Source organism: Ascidia mentula, chromosome 9 (genome assembly GCF_947561715.1).
Source record: "Ascidia mentula chromosome 9, kaAscMent1.1, whole genome shotgun sequence".
Taxonomy (NCBI): domain Eukaryota; kingdom Metazoa; phylum Chordata; class Ascidiacea; order Phlebobranchia; family Ascidiidae; genus Ascidia; species Ascidia mentula.
Genome location: NC_138574.1, coordinates 6,600,662 through 6,622,135, shown reverse-complemented (window position 1 = coordinate 6,622,135; position 21,474 = coordinate 6,600,662). Strand labels below are relative to the sequence as shown.

At 36.9% G+C, this 21,474-nt stretch overlaps 2 protein-coding genes across 6 annotated transcripts; one reads left to right on the top strand and one right to left on the bottom strand.

Moving 5' to 3' along the window:
- The first annotated feature begins 1,564 nt into the window (after positions 1-1,564).
- LOC145913506 (uncharacterized) lies at positions 1,565-18,077 on the top strand. 5 transcript variants are annotated; one of them, XM_083001196.1, is made up of 13 exons: positions 1,565-1,730; positions 1,947-1,984; positions 2,259-2,391; positions 2,458-2,700; positions 3,521-3,562; positions 3,794-3,928; positions 4,454-4,558; positions 4,928-4,989; positions 5,165-5,272; positions 5,334-5,478; positions 5,648-5,717; positions 17,031-17,096; positions 17,919-18,077. In XM_083001196.1, exons 1-13 carry the CDS (start codon positions 1,588-1,590, stop codon positions 18,024-18,026), a joined length of 1,398 nt encoding a protein of 465 aa, XP_082857322.1. In that variant the 5' UTR covers positions 1,565-1,587; the 3' UTR covers positions 18,027-18,077. The 5 variants fall into 5 exon arrangements, with proteins under 5 accessions (XP_082857322.1, XP_082857323.1, XP_082857321.1 ...); XM_083001197.1 differs by having other exon boundaries at positions 2,455-2,700; positions 4,931-4,989; XM_083001195.1 differs by having other exon boundaries at positions 2,455-2,700.
- Positions 7,031-10,773, bottom strand: LOC145913716 (uncharacterized). Its single transcript, XM_083001464.1, has 12 exons — positions 10,575-10,773; positions 10,205-10,448; positions 10,043-10,133; positions 9,852-9,989; positions 9,543-9,737; positions 9,341-9,449; positions 9,039-9,115; positions 8,642-8,896; positions 8,303-8,432; positions 7,629-7,784; positions 7,319-7,413; positions 7,031-7,210 (listed from the first exon to the last, which is right to left on the bottom strand). The coding sequence occupies exons 1-12, from the start codon at positions 10,771-10,773 to the stop codon at positions 7,031-7,033; spliced, it is 1,869 nt and encodes a 622-aa protein (XP_082857590.1).
- Positions 18,078-21,474: the final 3,397 nt, after the last annotated feature.

The following is a 21,474-nucleotide window of genomic DNA, read 5'->3' as shown; positions in this document are numbered from 1 at the left end:
TCTCCGCTTACGAACTTCGTGGCACTTACGAAAAAGTCGTGTAATGCCGGCCGTGGTAAAGTAACATTTGAACCTTCTGGTCCCCATCAACAAAAATAAGTTTCATCCCTTGCGCACCTTGGTGGTTGGTGCAGTTGCCTAGGTTCCCCAGAAGCAAACCGCGCCATCTTCGGGAACTAAACAACCTTGACATGTTTCCTACATATTACGTTTTGAACTAGATCGGTCAGAAAACGAGTAATTTTGTGAAATTTTCCAGAATGTATAATTGTGTAGAACTATGTCAGAATGTAGAACTATGTCCAGACCTCAAATGTGTAAAACATACATATACTTATGTTACATATGTTTGCACTTTTGCGAAAAATTACGGATAATCTGCGCAATAAAACTTATACAATGCATTAACATTCGCTTAAAAAAATCCTCCGCGCAAGTAACAACTTTCCAATATGGTCACATAGTAATAGGAAAAATTTTTGATGCTTTGTTCTTTGTAAAGTTGATCAGGTGGATATCATGGGTTATTGCTAGATGTTTATGGCTTGACTAAATTTTTACTTTGCAAAACATGCATGGAAAAAGAAGAAAAAAAACATATTATTCATTAAGTTGCAGACAGTAGTGCTCACTGTTTCGACCAGTCAGGTCTCAATAGTTGAACCTACTGTGAAGTGTGAAGAGCACAAACAACATATGGATAAACATTGACTGAGAAGTACCAAAAAGTAAAAAATTATGCATCTGAAATTATTAAAGCCAAATTTCAGTGCTACAGTCATCGATAGTGATGTCTATGCTGTCTTTCCGCAAATGCTTCAGCTCAACCAGATGGGAAAGTTTGTAATTTGTGCAGAGGATTTTTTTCAGCGAATGTTAATTTCATGGACCATGTGTGGATTATCAGAACTTTTTTCCTATGTTAATTCCGCAGATTAGTGGTAAATTTTAGCAAAATTTCGTGAAGGATATAGCACTATTACTTTTACTTTTATTCGATTAGATTTAAGCCAGTAATTCCAAACATTTTTCTGTTCACTGCCCCAAATATTGTGTCACAGCTGAAATTTGAATATTTATTACCTGTGCAACCTTCAGCACAGTTTGGCTAAATACTCCCAACCAGATAAGACTGCGGACCACTTTCACACTTGTCATGGTTCTGGTAAATTTTACTCTCATAATATGTGGCCAAACTGCACAGCGAAAGGAGTAATTTCTGCTATGTAAAATGTACAGTAAAAAGGACAATGGGAATTATGGTCATTGTCACGCAACAATGGACATCAGAAAATTGTTAAAACATTTGACATGTTTTGCTTTGGTTATCAGAAGAAAATATAAACAGAAGTTCTACTAAAGATAGTCTTTCCTGGGTTGGAAAGAATGTTGTGTCACATTTAATAAAATTATTAGCAATCTGTACATACAAAAAACTCTAAACTTCCCAATTTGGTCTGTGGGTGCTAGAGTTGCAAATTGCACAAAGATTACTGTGAAGTAACAACTATGTATATACAATTAATGTTCATTGTTCATAATGTATCTTTTTATGTTAAAGAATTGTTAAAGTTATATTTTGATAACATGCCTTCTATTAGCATACCCTCTGAGCAAAAGCAGTCTGTATGTTGTTCCTATTTGTGTCAACACCCAGTTTGCTGGCAGACATGCAGAAATACAAATTCATGGACAACAACAAGACCTGAGAGCGGATTCCAACTTGAAAGGCAAATACACAGAACAATGTATTTTTTTTGTTTAGTTCTAAATTTACCAACTTCTTTAAATGTGTTACAACAATCATTGACATGTTAATTTATTCAGGAGATTACTGCTGAAATGTCTTAAATAAACAAAACATTTTTCTGCAATGTCCTTGTCTATTTATTTCATGATTACATTTTAGAAATGTAAAGGTCATTAATGTAAAATTTATGTTCCAGAATAAGTCAACTTGGATGCAAATCTGCTGTAAATAAAAGTAAGCAAAATATTAACAGCAAAACCAAAAATAACAAAGAAACAAAACTACTAGCCACTGTCCACTAATGGTTGTTTTTCATAAGAGTTTGCATGGTTTTCAACTAATGTAATACCAAGTACCAACTTTAGTATACAACAAGCTGTAAATTTTCGCGTTGTCCTAAAAATACATACTCTACCAACATACTTTTGGGTTGTAGTTCTTGCATATCTTTGTTGCAGTCTTTTGGCCATACCATCATTTGACTTACAATAGCATCTTTTCTGTTCAGACTATTTGCCAACGATTTCCATTCTTGATTTGGGACAAAATGGCATGAAGAATAATCTACATTATTGCCATCTTCCTCTCATTTCTAATTCAGGAGAAAATGCACCACATAACAACTGGGAACCATGGAACAGGTTTTACTGTTTTCTTTCCATTTTTTCACTGTTAGTTTTGTTTTGTTAGCATCTGTTTATTAGCAGAGGCTCCCTTATTGAAATAACTCCAGCACCAGCTAATACACCTCTGCAAAGTTCTCACGGATTTACGAATGGAAAAACATTCAATTGTGAAAATAATGTGGCAACAATATTTGACAAAAGTGTTAAAGATAAATTTGATCATCAAAATGTTTCTTTTTCTTGTGCAAAAATTGATCTTAAAGTGTCTCACCGCAATTTCTTCACCAAAAAGTTATACACCTGGACATCAACTTCTACACCTAAGTACAGTGGTTCTTTGTTTTTTTCGATATTTTAGTTATTCACACTGTGGCAATTAATGTGTTTGTGTTTTCATTTAAACTGTTAAACTCTAAATTAAACAACATTTGTGAATACCATTTTTATAAGTACAATAGTTTATAACCAATATTTATTGTACTGTTTTGCTGCAGTATGGCTCTTCTGGCAATAATTTTATTATTACAACATTTTGACCACCTTCAGTCCATCAGGATGTAAAAAATGTGAAATTTGTACATGGTAATGTTTCATGCATGATTGGCAGGATCTCCCAACTGCCCAGATCCTTACTTGGTGATTACAGCTATCGTTTCAAGATCATGAGGTTTACAGGCTTTGCAGCCGAGGCATTGCAGCCTTGGGGGATCAGCAACTTTTCCTGACAAGTCAGAGCGAGATTTGAAAAATCAAGATCCTGATGAGGTTTGAACTCACGACTACCAACTAAGCTACAGAACCTTGGCGGTTTCATGGTTATCCAGCTAGGCTGCAATTCCTGGGCTGCGAAGCATGTAATTTGTACATAATTATAATTCACATTTTTTAAATCCTGATGAAGACTGCTGCATTGTGGCCAAAATGTTGACATAATAAAGTTATTGCCAGAAGAGCTGTATTGCAGCAATAAAACATGCATGGCAGTATCAGTATTAGTTTATTTATTACTATAATTCTTCTTTAAAAAATGATTTCTTAAAAGGTATATTGCATTTTTCTCTCTCTTCAAAATAAATATCACCAAATCCAAATTTTCAGTACATTGATATTGTTTTTGTTAACATCATTGCATTGCTTTTTTTAGAGAAACAAAAGGAAGATTTTTGCCTGGAAAAGCAGTTTTAGGGTAGGCTACATTTTATCTTAATTTTGTTTGAATAAGTGTTCATACCATTTAACACATCCATGTACATTAAGTTTAGAAGCAACTTAATGATCACAAGAATTTAACTACACAGAAATACAAGAAACACTATTTATGTGCAATTTATAGCTTTGTTTGTAAAAGTAAAATTTGCTCTTGAAAAATTATGCATAAATGTTCAGTATTTGTTTACTAGATCAGTTTTGTCTTCAGGAAAGTTGCAACTGTTCAAACATCAAGAATATATCTTCCGGAACCTTTTTCTTCAAACAATATTAATAGCGATTATGTCTGTACTGCCTTTAAATCAAAACCTCAAACTGAGACTGGTGTGCTTACTAACACAGGGTAAGTAAATATACTTAACACTACAACTCATGTTAATTCAAGCACTAAATTATTGATCTTTATACTGGTGTCAATAAAAATCAAAACATGCAACTGTACAACATCAAGTTTTTGTGCTATTTAGGCTTTTTTTTTATTGCTACTTAACATGTTTTACAACACGACTTAAGGTATTTTAATTTGAAGACCACATATTTACAGCAATGAAAAAATTAAATTTTAATAGTCCTGTTTTGCACAGATGATTCTATGTCAGTGTTTCATTCTTTGATGATTGTTTTAATAGTTAAATACATTATCTCAAATATTTTTGGTTGAACTGGCACAGTGGCTGTTAAAAGAAATTAATATAGATTTATACCATTATATATCAACAAACAACTGTGAAAAACTCTCTCAAAATTAGTGCATTTATGGCGAAAAGGTGTGCTATCACACTGTTACAGTATCACAGTTCAATTGTAGACTTCAGCAGAAAGTCATTTTCAACAATGTAGTTAAAATTCAAACATGACATTGTTATAGATTCAAAGGTGGGAACCTGCAAAAGGAGAAATGGAAACCTAGTACGAATGCAACACATACTTTTAAACCTCAGGACAGAACCATTAGCAGCAAGTTGATCCAAAGGTTTTTTTTTTTTTTTAATTATTAATGATTAATTGCAGAATACAACTCATAAGTGTTTCATGTCACATGATAAGGCAGGATCGCCCTACTGCACAGGTCCTTACTTGGCAATCACAGTTACTGTATCGAGATCATTGTGGTCGTTGGCATAGCAGCCAAAAAAACACCTTCTGCAAAATCAAGCTCCTGATGAGGTTTGAATTCACGGCACTTGGCCAACCAGGCCCAACACTCTGCCAACAGAGTACAATTCTAATAAAGTTTCTGTGTACATTCAAACAATTATTTACAGTGAAGGTATAGAAATTTTTGGCCTATAAAAAAGCAAAGGTTTTCATTTCACTCCAGAATTTACTGTGGTTGTGTTAGTAGGATGAATGTGGACAATGATATGCATAAAGTCAAGCTTTCAAGTTCTCCATTGGATTCAGGTACAATTCACATAAAGTAAAATACCATTGTCAATCAAATATTGATAAGTGTTTGACAACTGTCAAATTAAATTGCTTTTTGCTGTTTCCTAATATTGCACAATAAGAAAGCTTTGGTGGTTGATATTACCAGTCACAGTTTAATTTTTGTTAATTATTGGTCACATCACACCAGCTCCCACACAATGGAACAAGTCATTGACAACCACGTCATCCCACAGAACTGTTCAGCGTTCAACAAGCCCTAAACTATTTTGCTGTTCGGGAAATGCATTGGATATATGTGAGTATATAAACACCACAAGGCAGCAAATAATTGATTATTTCCCTGCTTGAAACTCCAGATCAGCTTCCAAGATGTATTTCAACAAGGCCAAAACAACAGGAAAATGTGACCAGGTCAAATACTTCAGTTGTAAAAACACCAGTTCCAAGTATAAAATCAACAATATCCCCAAATCAACAGCAATCACATGTCAACTTAAATTGGTTCGTAGCATATCTATTTTTTGTTATGTTTTTATCATAACCATACTGATTTGCCACAAACAACTAAATGAATCCAATAAAATTTCATGGTAAAAAAGATAGAATGCCTTGTAAGTTAGCTGTGTTTTTGTTTAGTTTGGGATTAAGTGTTTTTTTTATAATTGTTTAGTGCGATTGACAGCAGTAGTAACATATCCTCCAAAAAAGATGTGGGTTCTAGGATGGAATATTGGCCCCAGGTATATACATATATATGTATTTTTATCAACTAAAACAGGACATATTTGCAACAAAACTTACTAACGCAGGGTTAGAAACACAAGTTAGCATTATGTAAAAACTGGTGAAATACACTGAATGTATGTGGTAAGATTTCTATATGAGTTCAAAACCACGATCATAGAGACGGCTCATTGGTGTTTTATTCAGAAAAATATCTTTATCCTACTAGGGCATCTTCTGTTTCAAACTGCCAAAGGTGTAAATCAGATCACATCTTAATGTAAAGTCTAAATATCATGTTTCAAAATTTATATAGAAATACTACCTGTCAATACAGTGCACGATTAGGGTATCTATATGGCCACAATTTGTTCACACATGACTTTTCACACCATGTGCAGTTTTGCTTTTGCTGTACTTTGTTTTCAACTATATATGTAAATGTTGTCTAAATATCAAATCACCAACCCATAAAACATGAGCCTGTCTGATTTTGATGATACTTGCTACGCTTGTGAATGCCAAAACAAAACCACTGTGTTCAAAATTACGTTAAACTAGACCAAGTAGTTTTGAAAAGTTATTTTTTGGTAGTATCTCCATCATCTCTCAATGGACTTTTACGAATTTTAAAAGACCAATTCTTGCAATTAAATTATTAGATTATAATTATTTTAAAAACATATTTTGGCAGAGTGTAGTCTATATCATAATAATATCTATGGTAATTTATAAACTTAATAACTTAAGAGCGGGTATATTAATGCAGAAGTATAAAATAATGGCAGGATCGCCCTACTGGGCATCTTTGATCTCAGCTCTCATATTTTGATCATAAGGTTCATAGGAGATTGAAAGAAATATACATACACTGGTGCACAAGCGCACAACTTGCCTGACGGCATTCACATTTACGTAGGGGATCTCCACCACCATAATCACACAGCACAGAAGAATTTCATGCCATTGCATGACAGGGCAGGATCGCCCCACTGCACAGGCCCTTTGTATTTGGCGATCTCTATTTTGATCATAAGGTTCACTGGCATTGTAGCCAAGATAGATTAACCACTGAGTTGGAGCAAGATCCAAAAATCAAAGACACTTGTGGCAATTATTAAAATCTTGGTTTGCTGGGTAAATTAAGGAGATGACCAACAGAATACATAAATTTAAAATTCACTTCATTTATTGAACAATACCTAGTCGCCATTTGGAATCATACTCTTCAGTGACATATCCTACCTACAAAATCTTTTCACAAAATGTCATCCAAGGTTACAAACTATACGACTGAAGCATATTATTATGTTTATTGCCTATGTTCAACTTAATGTTTAGTTCCAGTATAATAGGTACTATCAAATACAATGTGTTGGAAATCGCCTCCTCCAACCTTCTCCCCAATCCGCAGAATTCCATTAAACAGCTGGGGGTTAAGCTTCGCCAACGAACTGGTATATTTCGACTTCTTCAGTTTCTTTTGTAACTCCCTTTCAGACTTTCCGACCTGTGACAAAATGTCTATCATAGGAGCGGAGCACTGGCGTTGTACGTACTTGATTATTTCCAATTCCGCATTCTTTTACAAAAAAAAATGTACACCCAGCTTACTTACCGATAAACCACGCGAAGCATCGTCCTGTGGGGTTTTGCTGTGAACCGTTGTGCCTCTATTGTTCAGGGTTTGTCTGTCGATGAATTTTGGCCAACCTGTTTGCAACAAACTTACCAAACTTTGGTTGCGAATACTCAGCCAGACGGCGCACGAGTCCAACCAAAACACAGACGTACAGTTATCGAACTACAATTGGCGTCGAAGCCATTTGTCGACTTTCGCCGCAATAGAACAGCAGCGGCCAGTTCGATTCCGGGTATGCTCTCGGTTTTAGGTGGTGTCATCTTTCACTTGCTAAATATAAACGAACAATGGACTTTGCCATCAACATTTACCAGATGGATGTACGACACGGTTCCATATCCTTGAGTAGACGCATCCGAAAAGTGATGCATCTCTGACTTCCGGAGCTCCGGCAGCTGGGAAAGCCAGCGTCGCCATTCCTCAATGTCATCTTCTTGTAACTCTTCAAAAGATAAAATATTAACAGCAGAAACAATATTGCGACGGGAAATTTCTTGCCTTGCATTGTATCAGCTCTGCTGAACCCAAATTCGTCAATCTAAACACGCCAGTAGACGCCCAACACAGGTTCCTTCACGGAGGCATCCAAAGTAACATCAGTTATCGATTTCCGTCTCCGGAATTTGATCCAAGACATTTTGTCTGTTAGACGTCCACTTAGTGAGGTAAAATCCTCCTATTTCTATAGCAAGTCACATAGCTGCGCTATACAATACCAACAGCGCGCTCGACTGTATCGGTTGAAGTCAAACAGTCGACAACACAAAAACCGTTGCAAACGATGTCCCCAACGTCCCTATCAAATCTGACACCGATTTTTTCGGCCGTCTCCCGCAAGCAAAATGTGGCACAGTTAGGCGACGACGTAGCGCCAAAAATGTGCACCAGGATTTGATGAACCGTAGGAGTTTCAGATAAGTCCCCCCGGCCACCACACAAACAATGCGTACCTTATCAGACTTTCGTGGATGTCGAACCAGTTAGTGTGGCAAGTACCAATGCACCTTGCACTGTAAATGGTAGTCGTGGAAATTGCCACTAAAAATGGTGGTCCACTAACTCCACCGTAAGGTGGGATCGCTTCCCACCTCTAAAAAAATGAGGTGGTCAGTTCCACCTATGATTTCCACCATTGTAGATGTGAACTCGCCACCCTTGGTGGTAACTACCACTCAGCTCTCTGAACCACCCAAGGGTGTTTTTAAGGCTGAATTGACACTGCTGTTTAGTACAAAACAAGGTGTCGCAAGTTTTATTCTAATGCACGCTCTTGTCGATTGTACAGCGCACAGTTTGCACCTGTGGCCTACAGCTTTTTAAAACACGTTGTACACAAATATGGCGATTTTTCACTGGTAAATTCAAAATACAGCAATAAAGTTGTAGAGACTTCACCAACTGTTTCGGAAAACAAATATTGAACACCCAATAACTGCATATCATTGCAACCACGGCTTCTGACAAATTAGGTGCAACACATAACTTAATACCATCTCCAAACACAGAGTACTGGTCTTTCTCTAAAAACAGATGTGGAAACATGTTTTCATCTTCCTGCATATCAAGATAATAGGTATTACCAACACAGCTTAATGTGCCAAATAGCGTCAAATCAGATTAAACTTTAAATAAACACAACTGTTTCAAACATATTTTTTCAGTCTGATTAGCAAATAGTAAAAATACATGCAATGACCTGGTTTGTTGAGAAATACAATGCAATATTTTCTTTCAATATAGTTGGCCAAAGCAACAAGACTTTTTCCATTCTTCCTAAAAAAAATAAGTATTTATTAAAATATGAGGTAGACAATTCATTGCCCCACAAGCCAGATTTTTCCTTTTATTTTAACTATTTACTTGTTATGCCATCTGACAGGCCAATAAAACAAATTTAAATGTGAAATATGTGTTACAAACACCACATAAACTCAATTCATCACGTATTTGCGTAACCTCACATATGTTAAAAGACATTAAATTTAGATAGCTAGGTACCTGTGAAATGCAACTGGTCATTCGGTTTGACAAGATTTTCCAGCCGAAATTTTTCCATGAATGTTTCCAAAACATCTACTTTAACAATCATTTTAGCTTCCAGAAATATCTAAAAGAATCCAGATTATTCCATGACAATTTGCACATCATGCCAATTTAGGTAGTAGATTTACATTAAAACATTGTGAAAATGTGCACCTACCAGATTGATTTCACCCAGTGTTGGAAACTTCTCCAAAATATCCTTACTAGCAGCACCTTTAGCAATTATCTGTCTACGGAACTGGAAAGTACGTCTATGGCGGTCTTCTATTAAGTCATAATTTGGATTTTGCTTGGCCAACTCCAATCTTACAACTTTAGAATGCAATGAAATTGATTCCTCATCTTCAAAACTCTTAAAGATAAAAAGATGTACATGCTTTTGATCAATACACAAAACCTTAGTTTTGGTGATTAATTGAAGTTGAACCACTTTAACTGGCCAAAACTGGAAGAAATATACACTCACATCTTCAAACAACCTTTTTGATGAACCCTGCTTTTCTCGTGCACCATATTTCTTTTTCATGGCAGCAATTTGCACATCTGAGTGAAGGGGCCTTCTTATGTCTTTTAATCTTTGTCTCAAACTGCTAACCCATGTGCTCTAAATAATAAACCAAACTAAATACCGTGGTGGACAAAATGTCATCTACTTACTATTGGACTGCTACTGTTTTGATCTCTTAATACAGGATATGCTCTTATTAATTCCATCAAAACTGTCCTTATTTGTAAAGGTGATGGATACCTGTAATAAATTTGTCATATTGTAACAGTTTTCATCAAAATCTATTCCAATGCAAACTATAGCACACTTACATGTTATGTGGCGAAATTGAATCGCAGATAAGTTGGACAATCTTGCACCTAATTTTTTTTGTAAGTTTGCTTGGTGAGTTCATACACTGCTCCAATGCATCAACAATATATTTTGGAAATTTTGGAAGCTTGTACATCACTAACCACCCATCAATTTCTACTGGCGGAGATGCAGTTGTAATTGAAGAAGACGAAGATGATTGTGCTGCAGTCTCCATATCATTTTGTAATTCCGGCAAACAATCTGAAAATTATTGGACTGTCTTGACAATAGTAATACCAAATAATGTCCAAACGATTACAATATTACAGCCTATTTACATATTATGCAGAAGTGTAACAAACAAACAGATGTATGAAGGATAAATACCTTTGACAAGAAGTTTGCCACTTTCTGGCAAATCTACTGGATTATCGACATCTACCCAGTCATTAAACGTTTGCGAGTACATTTGTATAGAGAAAGGTCTAGTGATGCTAAATTTGGCCTCTATATGGTTTGTTACATCCAGTTTTGACTGGCATGTTAATATTGCTTTTCGTTCCCCGCAAGTCACATGAAATTCCATTATTACTTTAAATCTGAAAACAAACATTAGCCAAGTTTACACGATTGTGAGGTCACAAAAAGCCAGTTGCACATTTAAACACTGCAATCTATTTTGTAGAAATGGTTTTGTGCAAAAAAGAATAGTTGGAAATCTGCATAAAGGATGCCAAAACACTCTGTGTAAGTTAAAAGAGTGAGTTTATGGCTAGAACATTTTCGAAATTTTCTTGCATATAGCTGTCATCATGATCCCAATTTCAACAACTGTGTTAACAAAAAGGTTGGCAATAAACACAAACTTATACAATGGCAAGCACCATATTTTTTAATTTGCCTTCATAAGGGTCCCACAGGCTAAAGCCACGGACTTATTTATGTACAGCAAAGGTGCAATATGGGATGGAAAATCACGCCATGAGAGCGATGCACAATGCATGGACACTCAAAAACACTTCACATATGTTAAAACACAACCACAGGACTAGAATTGCAAAACTTTCTTTGACACCTTTCAGAAAGTAACTAGTATGTTCAAGCATTTTAGCTATGACTAAATATCTTGTGACGCATTCGTACCAAAAGCTTTCCTTCAATGGTATACAGATCATTAGCATGATACATTATCTGAGATTTGCCTACAAACAATATATCGTTAGTCTCAAGTACTTCATAACTTTGAACATGTCTGTTGAAACACAGTGTTCGAAGAAATTCACAGCATAGCAAAAGATTTCCATCAACAAACAAAATTTCACTCACTTTAGCAAATACAGGTTCCTCATCAACAACATCTACAATACATATATTGTTTACCACAAAATTAAACCCATTTACTAAAACTGACGAGGCTGTAAATATGTGTAAATCGTCCACATCATTCCACTGGGTTGCAAGATATTCTTTTGTGTGGACTGGTAACATGCAAAATGAAACGCTTCGCCTCCCAGCTGCATCTTCTTCTTCAAGCAAACCAACCACACTACTCTGCTCCCAGCATTTAAGCATTTGTATACGCTTGGTCACTGTATGAGTAATATTTTTGAAGTTGCGAGATTTTACTGCAATAGCTTTAATCTTTCGATGGAAGGACTCAAACCTCATACACCACACATGGCGAAGTGGTCCAAACTTTCGAATCAAGCTTGCATAGTGAAGTAAGAAGTGAAACTTTGGAACTAGTATTTCAGGCTGTAGAGCAGCACAAAGTGAAAGGAAATCACCAACTAAATAATGCAAATAATCAACCCACTCAACTTTAATCTTCGGTGCTAACACAATATCCATAATCTGAGACAGCAATATGTATAGTTCCCAATATTCATTTCCTTTTGGAACATTAATACCAAGAATTAATGGAAGTAACCTAAAAAGACACCAATTTTCACTTGCACTCATCCTTATTTTCCCATCACTTTGTACTACATCGTATGGTAGACTTCTTGGCTTGTTGGTTTGGTCTGACAATCCAAATGGAAACTGCTTAATAAGAGTATTTACCATATTGAACGAACACAACTTTGAATTTGAAAAGGATTTAAATAGAGCTCTCATTGTCAGTGGAACAACCCCTTCCAAACAGTCGTGCATGAGATCAGGAGGAAGTGAGGTTGTTGCATGGAAACCAACAAGCTCATTAAATGGACATTCTGAACGGACACCATATATTCGCTGCAGAGACTGGTCATGTTGAACATCGGCTACTTGAGAGTTGTGAACTTGTATGTTGCGCATGGTGCAATGTTCCTCTGATAACATACATTTTATCTGGCTATAACTGCACATACAATATCTACAAATACGACCACTACTAAAACATCTTGTAAATCCACCAACATCATGAGCAGCCAAGTTGTCAGCAGACAAAACAGCAACGGATCCAAACACATGATGTTCAATCATCTCCTGGCCATCACTGGTTGCAACACATATCCCATCATTTTCAAGAATTTTTAAATCATGAACAAGTGGAGAAAGTAATTCATGATAACCAAATTCCGAAATGTAACAAGAATTTACAACCAACACAAGAAAGATACTTTTCAAGGAGGATAGGTACTTGACACCGATGTTGCCAACATTAAAGTAGAAGCACAACAATTTATTCTTTTTCTTTGATGAACCAAGTGGATTGCAAACTTCTATTTCATCGCAATACATATGTAAACGCAGATGCAGTTGATTCCCTTTGAAGAATTTATGTTCTTTGAAAAAAGACCCAGAGGTAAAATCGGATAAAACACCATCAGTACCATGGTATACAGTCTGTACTTTACTCATTACATCTTTGTGCTTCAAATATTGCTTTAAAGTATTTAAAATTGGAACATACTGGTACGATTTTGTTCCTGGCAACTGGATTCTAACCGAATTTACCAATCCTAGACCTATACAATAGTCAATAAAATTCTCATCAATCGACAATTTATCCCACAGTTTAGGTAAAAATTCTCCATCTGTAAGGTAATTGGGAGAATTAATCAGAGAACCTGAAGTATTGGTGGCTTCAAGAACATCCTTATGAAATAAAGAAAACAAGGAGACAACGTCATTCATCATGTATCTAAATACACTTTTTGGCAGTGCATATTTCTCTTGGCTTTTGAGAATCAAACGGACAAAGTTATCAATGAAATCAGATTCTGTTCCTTTTGTATGTGAAATTAAATGTGAACTGTTACCAGAAGATTGTTCAGATGAAAGCATACAACCATTAGGCACACAACTTCCCTCGGAAGTTTCAAGAAAACTCAAAAACACACCTTGGTGGGCTCTCTCAAGATGTTTTTCATAACTGCGCAATGAAGAATACTTTTTGGAGCAAAAGTTCACTTTGCAACACAATGGCAACACTGCTGCATGATGATGTTCATTTCTTAAATGTTGAAGGAGGTGTTTTTTAGAAATGCATTGAAAGTTGCACATCTCATGTGGACATAAAATTTTACCTTCCATTGCATTTATTTGGATTTATTATTTTTCTATTTACCTCAATATTCCTAAGAGTGCATTTTTATTGTTTTTTCAATGGCTACACTTTAATATCTGTAAGAAAAAACATGCAACTATCCAAATGAACCAGTACTGCCGAAATAATTCCACAAACAATAAGACATTGACCTAATTTAACATTTAGTACAACCAAATAGGAGACATACCCCCGTCGAAGCAATACTGTCTACAGTACAGTGAGTAAAAGTACACTAGTCAATAACCAAATATAACCAATGGGCCATTTCACATTTTGCGAAATATTTTAGAATCTTAATTATCGAAAGATGCTATCCATGCCAACAAGATATGGAATGATATTTTGAAAAAAAAACATTGTCAGGGACACGCAGTAAAAAGATTTGAATTTTGGCAGTAGAGTAATAGGCTATATCTACAAAAAATAAAAAAAGGGGCTTCATGGATTGATTACCAGATTGAAAAAAAATATGTTTATGCACACCCGGTTAATGTGGACACACATGTAAGTTTGAAAGATAAACAAAAAGTTTAACCAACAAACCTTCAAACTGCTCCATCCAACATCCAAATCCTTCGCAACAAACGTGGCTTCCGCGAGAACTGAAACACCTTGTCTGGACAGCACGGCTGACACTGACGTCATAATAAAACAAACATGCCCCTGCAACTCAGTCTGGGCGATCCCAGAATAAAGTCTGATGTGAGAATGGTAGTTGTTATGCAACAATCTACATATCCTGTTGTAGTTCACTTCACTAAAGTTTCATTCAGATTAGAACGTTTTTCACTGGTGTTACTGTTGTTTACGAACAGCAGGTTACACGTAAAATGCGGCCTGGATGAGCTCCGTGGTGATAAATAACATGTTTACAAAGATTTTTGTGCCATCTGCGCTAAAAACCTGTTCTAGTCGCCACGGCCAAACATATCTTTGGATACGGCTTTTATGACAAAAATACCAATTCCTGCAATAAAATTAGAAACGCATTTTCACTTTATTTAATTGGCAATTATTCAAACTGAAACAAATATAATTCAAATCTCCCACGCAAGACCATACTCACGTTTCCGTCAGTTGCCTGCAATGAATTCTGTTGCGAAAAGCCGTTTGCGCCTAATGCACATAGGCTATAGCCCCACCCTGTAGAGAACTAAGCGATGATATTTACACCAATTCAACAAGACAGGTGGAAATTTGATTAGTAAATGGTGTGAAATTACACCTTTTTGTCCGTACCACCTCGATAGGTGGATCATTCCACCTTTAAATATTCCCACCCTTTGATTTCCACCATTTAGATTTACAGTGTGGCTGGGGCACCTCCTTCTTCTTCTTTGACCTCCTCTGCGTAGCCTCGTCGATGTAACATTGGATATTCTCAACGAGGTCGCGCGACAAGCGTTTATTCAGCGACCAAAGCCGTCGCTCAGCCATAGAACGGCTGTCCTGATGCAGACTAATTTCACTTCGCCATTGCAAGCGACAAATAGAAATGCCCATCGGTATGTTGAGAACTCTCCTGTCCTTAATTGACATTGGAATGGAATGTCATCAGACTCTTTCTGGAATTCCTCTCTTCATGATTCACATTTAAGGAAATGAACTGAAATATTATCAACGACAGGATAGCCGACGAGAGACCACCCCAGCGGTGTTCTCGCAGCAAATGGTTGTTTGAGGTTTCCTATTTTCATCTCCAAGATTCTATTTGCATACGGAACGTCAGTGCCAATAAGTAGCAGCACCTCACCATTACACAACTGAGGAAACTGAGGCTCGAACTTTCACCGGAATAAGCGAAAAGTACAACGAATGGCCGTTCTTCATCGCATTGCACCTGGTTGTAGAATTGGTGGTCTGGCTCGCTGCGCGGAATTCTATTATAGTTTTCCGACTCTCTTTGAACCTTGGAATAAACGCACCACATCTTTACAACTCAATATTGGGGCAGGCGACGAACTTGGTTTTGTTGTGACAGTGGCGCAGGTAACACGTTTTCCACTTTACCAGCACGTTTCTTTTCTTCAATTTTCCGGGACACACACAGCTGGCCAGGTCAAGTGTTCACTACGGCAGATTCTTCTTCGACAAATTCAAAAAGATCTGTGAAATCCGTCGGTTTTCCTGACAGTCTTCGCATATCGGCGGCGGCGCCAAAGCGTTTGCGACTCGTATGGGAACTTGTTCGCCAAAAAGCCACCTAAGTCAGCAAAATTTCCAAGTTGGCGAAGTACCAATAAGCATTTTTTCATAATCTGTACATATGCGCGTATACGACTGCATCATCAGGTTTCAAGTTAGGAGCATTGGTCAACTCCTCAACGAAAGCTCTAGTGACTTTATAAGTCTTACGAAAGTTCTCGTAGAGAAAGTTTCTTGCTTCTGGATAGCAATGTCAGCATTCCGGATTGGAATCGCAGTAACGAACAAACATCCAATAAATTGTAGGTTTTCCTGAGAACGTCATCTGGTCTGACCTTGGCATACTCATGCCTTCTCCAACTGCCTTGACGATGCACGGTACTACAGCTGGACTCTCTTTCATTTCCTAATCCGGGTGTGTATTTAATTCAGGAGAACGTACAATAAGATTACCGTTGTCACGTGGTTCTTCCCCATTTTGGAAAAGGGAAGTGCAACCTCGAGCAGCAGAAGACGTCGTACCGGTGTATCTCATTATGGACAGAGCGAGTGGAGCGGCGAGAGGTCTCAACCGTGTAGGCCCCGACGAATTAAGCGGTGACACAGTCTGATCCATATCATCACCCATCGTCAAGAAGTAAAACTTCTTGGAAACTTCGTTTTAGAAAACCTCCAAAAAGTTCAATGTATAAACGGCAGAATTGACGCGTGGGCCACCGCGCCGTCGTCACACTACGATGGAATCTCAATTTCCGAAAACGCGTGTATTTGGCACACGGACACGTTCACAAACACGAACAACGACATTTCACAATACAGTTTTTTTTTTTTTTAAAATACATTTATCATCCCAGCTATTCACCGATATTATTGCAATAAAAAAAAGTTTTGAGCCAGATAGGAAAAACATCATCAAATCAATCAGACACACATTGCTTACATTCTATGGTATTATTACGTCACTTAGATCAAATTGACATTGTGTTGCAATTCAAATACGTACTGTGACCCAGTGTTATGCTTGAGTGATTTTTAGTGTTATTTGCATAGTTTATATCTGTAATTGTAGTTGAAATAAAATATTTTTTTGTATCTGCATAGTTCATTTGTTATTAAAGTTAAATCACACAGTTAATAACTTGTTGCTGATAAATTTTATTAAGGAAGCAAAAAGTTCCTCTGATGTTCAATCACCTAAAAATGTACCAACGCCATCTAGAGTATGTCAAGTAAGTCTTATTTTGGGTAATAAACTCTTATTATCATTGTTTCACGCAACAGACTTGGTAACGAGATTATGTTTCAGAATGTGTTAGTATTACACATTTACCACTGTATCTTGTAGACAAAAATGTAATGACATGTGCCACATCACAACATGACTTTAAATTTTCTGTCGATGTCTTGTCAGATCCGGGTTAATACAAACCTGTGGAATAGAAGAACTGTATCTATTTGCAGTGGCTTTTAACCTGGGTTCGATCGAAACCCCGGGGTTCGATTGCGACGTTTCAGTGGTTCGACGAAGGTCCAATGATTTACAAAAAATCAGCAAACGTTTCAGTCATATATTTTTTTTTTAATTAATTGCAGAAACAAAAATATTGAGTTTCGATCAAAAATATTAAGTTAAGTAGGAGAATGGATTGTAACCACTAAACAGTTTCACTTCTGTGATCCATATCTGACCAAGCACGGAGATGACCCTGGGCGCCCTAACTATGGAATGATATGCGAATTCAAAATTTTGGACTTCGTCATTTCTGCCCGACCCGTCTTTGAACACCATTGCATTCTAGTTGCGGTGAAAAAAAAACTGCATGCGAAAATGACTTTGCTTGGACACAGTTACAAAAAATTCATGAAAAATTTGGTCAGATTGGTTTTAGTTCGTATTTCGTTTCTTTGCTATTGGGGTGCGACGAATGCTTGCAGAGGATCCAAGGGGTTCGGCGAGTTAAAAAGGTTAAGAACCACTGCTCTATTGGTTAGGCTGTAGGCTATATTTCGGAGTAAATGTATTGGCTCTAATGAAATATACGTTTTGTAAGAATACCAGAAAATCGGAAATGTCGCGGGAGGAGTCTTCACCTGCCCCACCACCCCCATCGCCAGATTTTTTGGATACAAACTTTCCTGTTCAAAACTTGAAAGACTAATAAAAAGTGCTTTAGCAAAAGATATCCACTGAATCTCTTATCTTGTTCCAAAAAGAAATAAAACGATGTGTTACTTCACGCAGTCGAACGGTAAGCTTGGTCTTGCGGCCACTGTGAAGGACGCATATTGGTATTTCTATTAAAATAAGTTTCGCCGGCGGGAAAAGCATTTAATCCTCTGTCACAATAGAAGGAGGACGTCACTAAGCAACCAGTGATGTATAGGGTTTAATTTTACGGTTGAACGAGCACATTTGTTGTCCGAGGGCGAATTTAAGCCAGTTTCGGGTAGTTTTAGTGGGGTTTTGAATCAGGTTGCTACTTGCTGCCGGGTGCTGTAGAAGGCTATATTTGCAGAAAAATGAATCGTTTTAAGGGCCCCAGTCATTTGTAGTCATCCCTCATCTACGCATTCTGGTCGAAATTGATCGTCGGACAGGTGCATTTTTGACCCGTGGGGGCATTTGATCCCTCGCTGTTGGACATTATTTTGAGTAAAAAAGCAACTAAAAATGCAATTGGATTTTGCAGAAAAATGTACGTTTAAGTATCTTATCTATTGTGGTTCAATGCAAGATCCACCTCTCCATCGCACAGGACCAAAATTAGTTGTGAATAGTTGCCCAAGCAAACACCCAGGGGTGTTTATGCCCCCTGTAGGTCACAAGAGCTTCCAGGAAGCTCAACAAATCTGTTCTGTGTACTGTCCCACATGGGCAAGTGCTATTCTGTGATGGAGAGATGCCCCTTGCACAGAACCACATTTCCTGTGTACTGTCCCATTCAGGGGAAATAATTTTTTAACTTTAAAGAATATTAGGTCCCAATATAAGTCACAAGACCAAAAAACATTATTGGAAATTATCCCATTTTTGATTTGTGTTAGTCTCATCACTTAGAAACAGACTCTGGTCAAAATTAAATGCGAGAAAGCTACCTTAACAGCTACCCCGGGGGCATTTTGCCTCCTGTTTTACGTTATTTTGACTATAAAGCAAAAAAAAATGTAGGTCTGCTTTGTGAAAAAATGAACCACAAAAAGTACCCTCCATTTGCAATTAAGTGCAGTCACCAGCCCTCCTCTACACAATCCGTTTATAATTTGATCTTATTGTAAGATTTGGGGTGTAAGATAACAATCAATTATCGTATTACCATCAGACAGTTATGAGAACCGAGATGATTACCTGGGTGGTGAAAACTGCAAGTCATTCATTACATCATAGCACGTTACTTTATAACTGTTTTAAGATGTTAAAAAGGCCTCGAGCCCTTGACATAATGAGCAACCAAATACAGCACATTTTCCTCACGGAACTTAATGCATTGATTTTGTATGATCACATTACCACTCATTCATAGTGGATTGATAGACCTAAAAATGAGGGCCAGTAAGGATCGACTGGAGAAGAAGGGTCTCCAAAATGAATATTTCGCAGATTTTTTGTCTCTTAAAGTGAATTAAACTAATCACAGTTTAGACCTAATGCGTCGAAAGGAACAAATTCCAACAAATCAGTTTAGGTCGGGTCCACACTCACGCTTTGCGCCGGCGGATTCTTTGTTTGTTTCATTATTCGCCGGCGTGCGGGCGTACGCTCGGGACATTGTAACAAACAAAGAATCCGACGGCGCAAAGCGCGAGTGTGGACCCGGCCTTACTGTTTTTTTAGCATTATAGGTACTTAAAAAAGTAAGCATGCGTACAAGTTGCAAAACAATAGAGCTTTTTTTAAAAAAAGGCAAGGGTGCGTGGAAATCATGGGGTATGTCCAAAAAATAATCTTACATTACAAGCAAATTAAAGTTTTCCCGTCGTAGGGTATTACACACATAGCGTGCCATGTCATAAGCAATAGTAGGCTATATACACCGAATGAGATAGATGTGATCACTAGAAACAGATATATAAGTCTAGCAAAGTCTTACCCCCGCTTATGCACCGTCTTGGTGCCAGTGACATCAAGTTATTGTGTTTCAAATTTGTAACTTATGGCACAACAAACATAGTATTAATGTCAGCTAATTTATTGGATTTTGGAAAATCGATTTTACCTGCATGGACATCTTTAATTGTATGTACCGGTAATTTATCACCGTATAATGTGTAATGCTAATAATAAAAACAAACAACTCAAAATTTGTATAAGCGTGTTCCTTAACAACTCAAGCTTACAAAATAGAGATACGGGCAGTTTTTAACCCCAAGCAAGATTAAAACACTGCATCCAGGTAAATGTTCCGATTTGCCGATACAGTTTTTGAAGTAGATATTTTTTTCCTCGATCGAGTTCAACACCATGAAATCAAACATGTTTTCAAATTTCAAATCTGAAAGGGTGAATGTGGTCATTTTTACGTATCTTGAACCAAAAGTCCACAAATTGTTAAAAAAGAGCTTCAAGACAATCTATGCGTTGTCTTTAATTTCGATTTACCAATACCTCTGGACAGTCCAATTCAACAAGCAGTCTGTCGGCAACAAATTCAATGTATTGTTTCATCAGGCTGTTGTTTATGCCAATAAGTGCAACAGACTTTGATCAAAAACTCCAGATGGGTGTGTAAAAGTTAGTGATTTTTTTTACCGTCTTGCATAACAGGTTGTTACTGATGCGATAATGGTACCTGAAAAGTTTGAAATGAAAATCAATGTGTTAATTCCAGCAAACACACAACGTAGTTTCGACGGTCGCAACGTCGCTAGAAAGTCGAAAATTGGTTACGTACTAGGTTATATTTTAACTAAACGTCGCATAAAAGTTGATAAAACTGACGTTTGCAATAAACGTTGTCTTCAACAAAAAGTACGTCATAAATAACGCGAGTAAAACGTTCACTATGTATGTTAGATAAAAACCTGAATGCGTCCATTTTTGCACGTAAATATTAACGTAACTAAGGCGTTGATATGATACGTTTTGGTACAACCCGAATGCGACCGCAACTGCACGACCATGTTGAGGTAACAAATACGTTGATTTAATACATTTCCAACAACCCTAATGCGACCACAATTGCACGTCAATGTTGATATAACAAAGAGTCGATTTAGAAAATGGGTTTTTACAGTTCTATTCAAAATGGAGTGTTGTATATAGAGCTTTACTATTGACTGGCACATTAAAATGCATTTGTTTCGCTCTTAAAAGGCAATAATTAAAAGAAAGCGGTTTTTACAGTTAAAGTCAAAAAGAGTGTAACTGTGCAAAGTAGCGTTGGATTCCAATCGGGATTGATATTATTAATTTCGTCTGCAAGTCAAACTTATGTTCAGTCTGAAGTCTGTCCGATCGTCATGTCAGAAATAGCATCAGAGTATATAGGGGAGAACGGAAATAGCGCGGACGTTTTTTTGAAAATTGCACATATTTTTTCAAAATTATGTACCACATTCCTATGTTGATTTAATTCTAAAGTTTCTGTTACCGTGTGATGGGGACATAAA

Bases quoted from the DNA above. Each gene is read 5' to 3' on its own strand.
- LOC145913506 (XM_083001195.1), top strand. From the start codon at position 1,588: ATGCCTTCTATTAGCATACCCTCTGAGCAAAAGCAGTCTGTATGTTGT. The intron at 5,273-5,333 runs GTGAGTATATAA...TTGAAACTCCAG, and splicing joins GGGAAATGCATTGGATATAT to ATCAGCTTCCAAGATGTATT. The intron at 5,479-5,647 runs GTTCGTAGCATA...ATAATTGTTTAG, and splicing joins TCACATGTCAACTTAAATTG to TGCGATTGACAGCAGTAGTA.
- LOC145913716 (XM_083001464.1), bottom strand. From the start codon at position 10,773: ATGGAATTTCATGTGACTTGCGGGGAACGAAAAGCAATATTAACATGC. The intron at 9,738-9,851 runs GTGAGTGTATAT...TTTATCTTTAAG, and splicing joins CAAAAAGGTTGTTTGAAGAT to AGTTTTGAAGATGAGGAATC. The intron at 7,785-8,302 runs GTCTGATAAGGT...TATCTTTTGAAG, and splicing joins CTGGTTCGACATCCACGAAA to AGTTACAAGAAGATGACATT.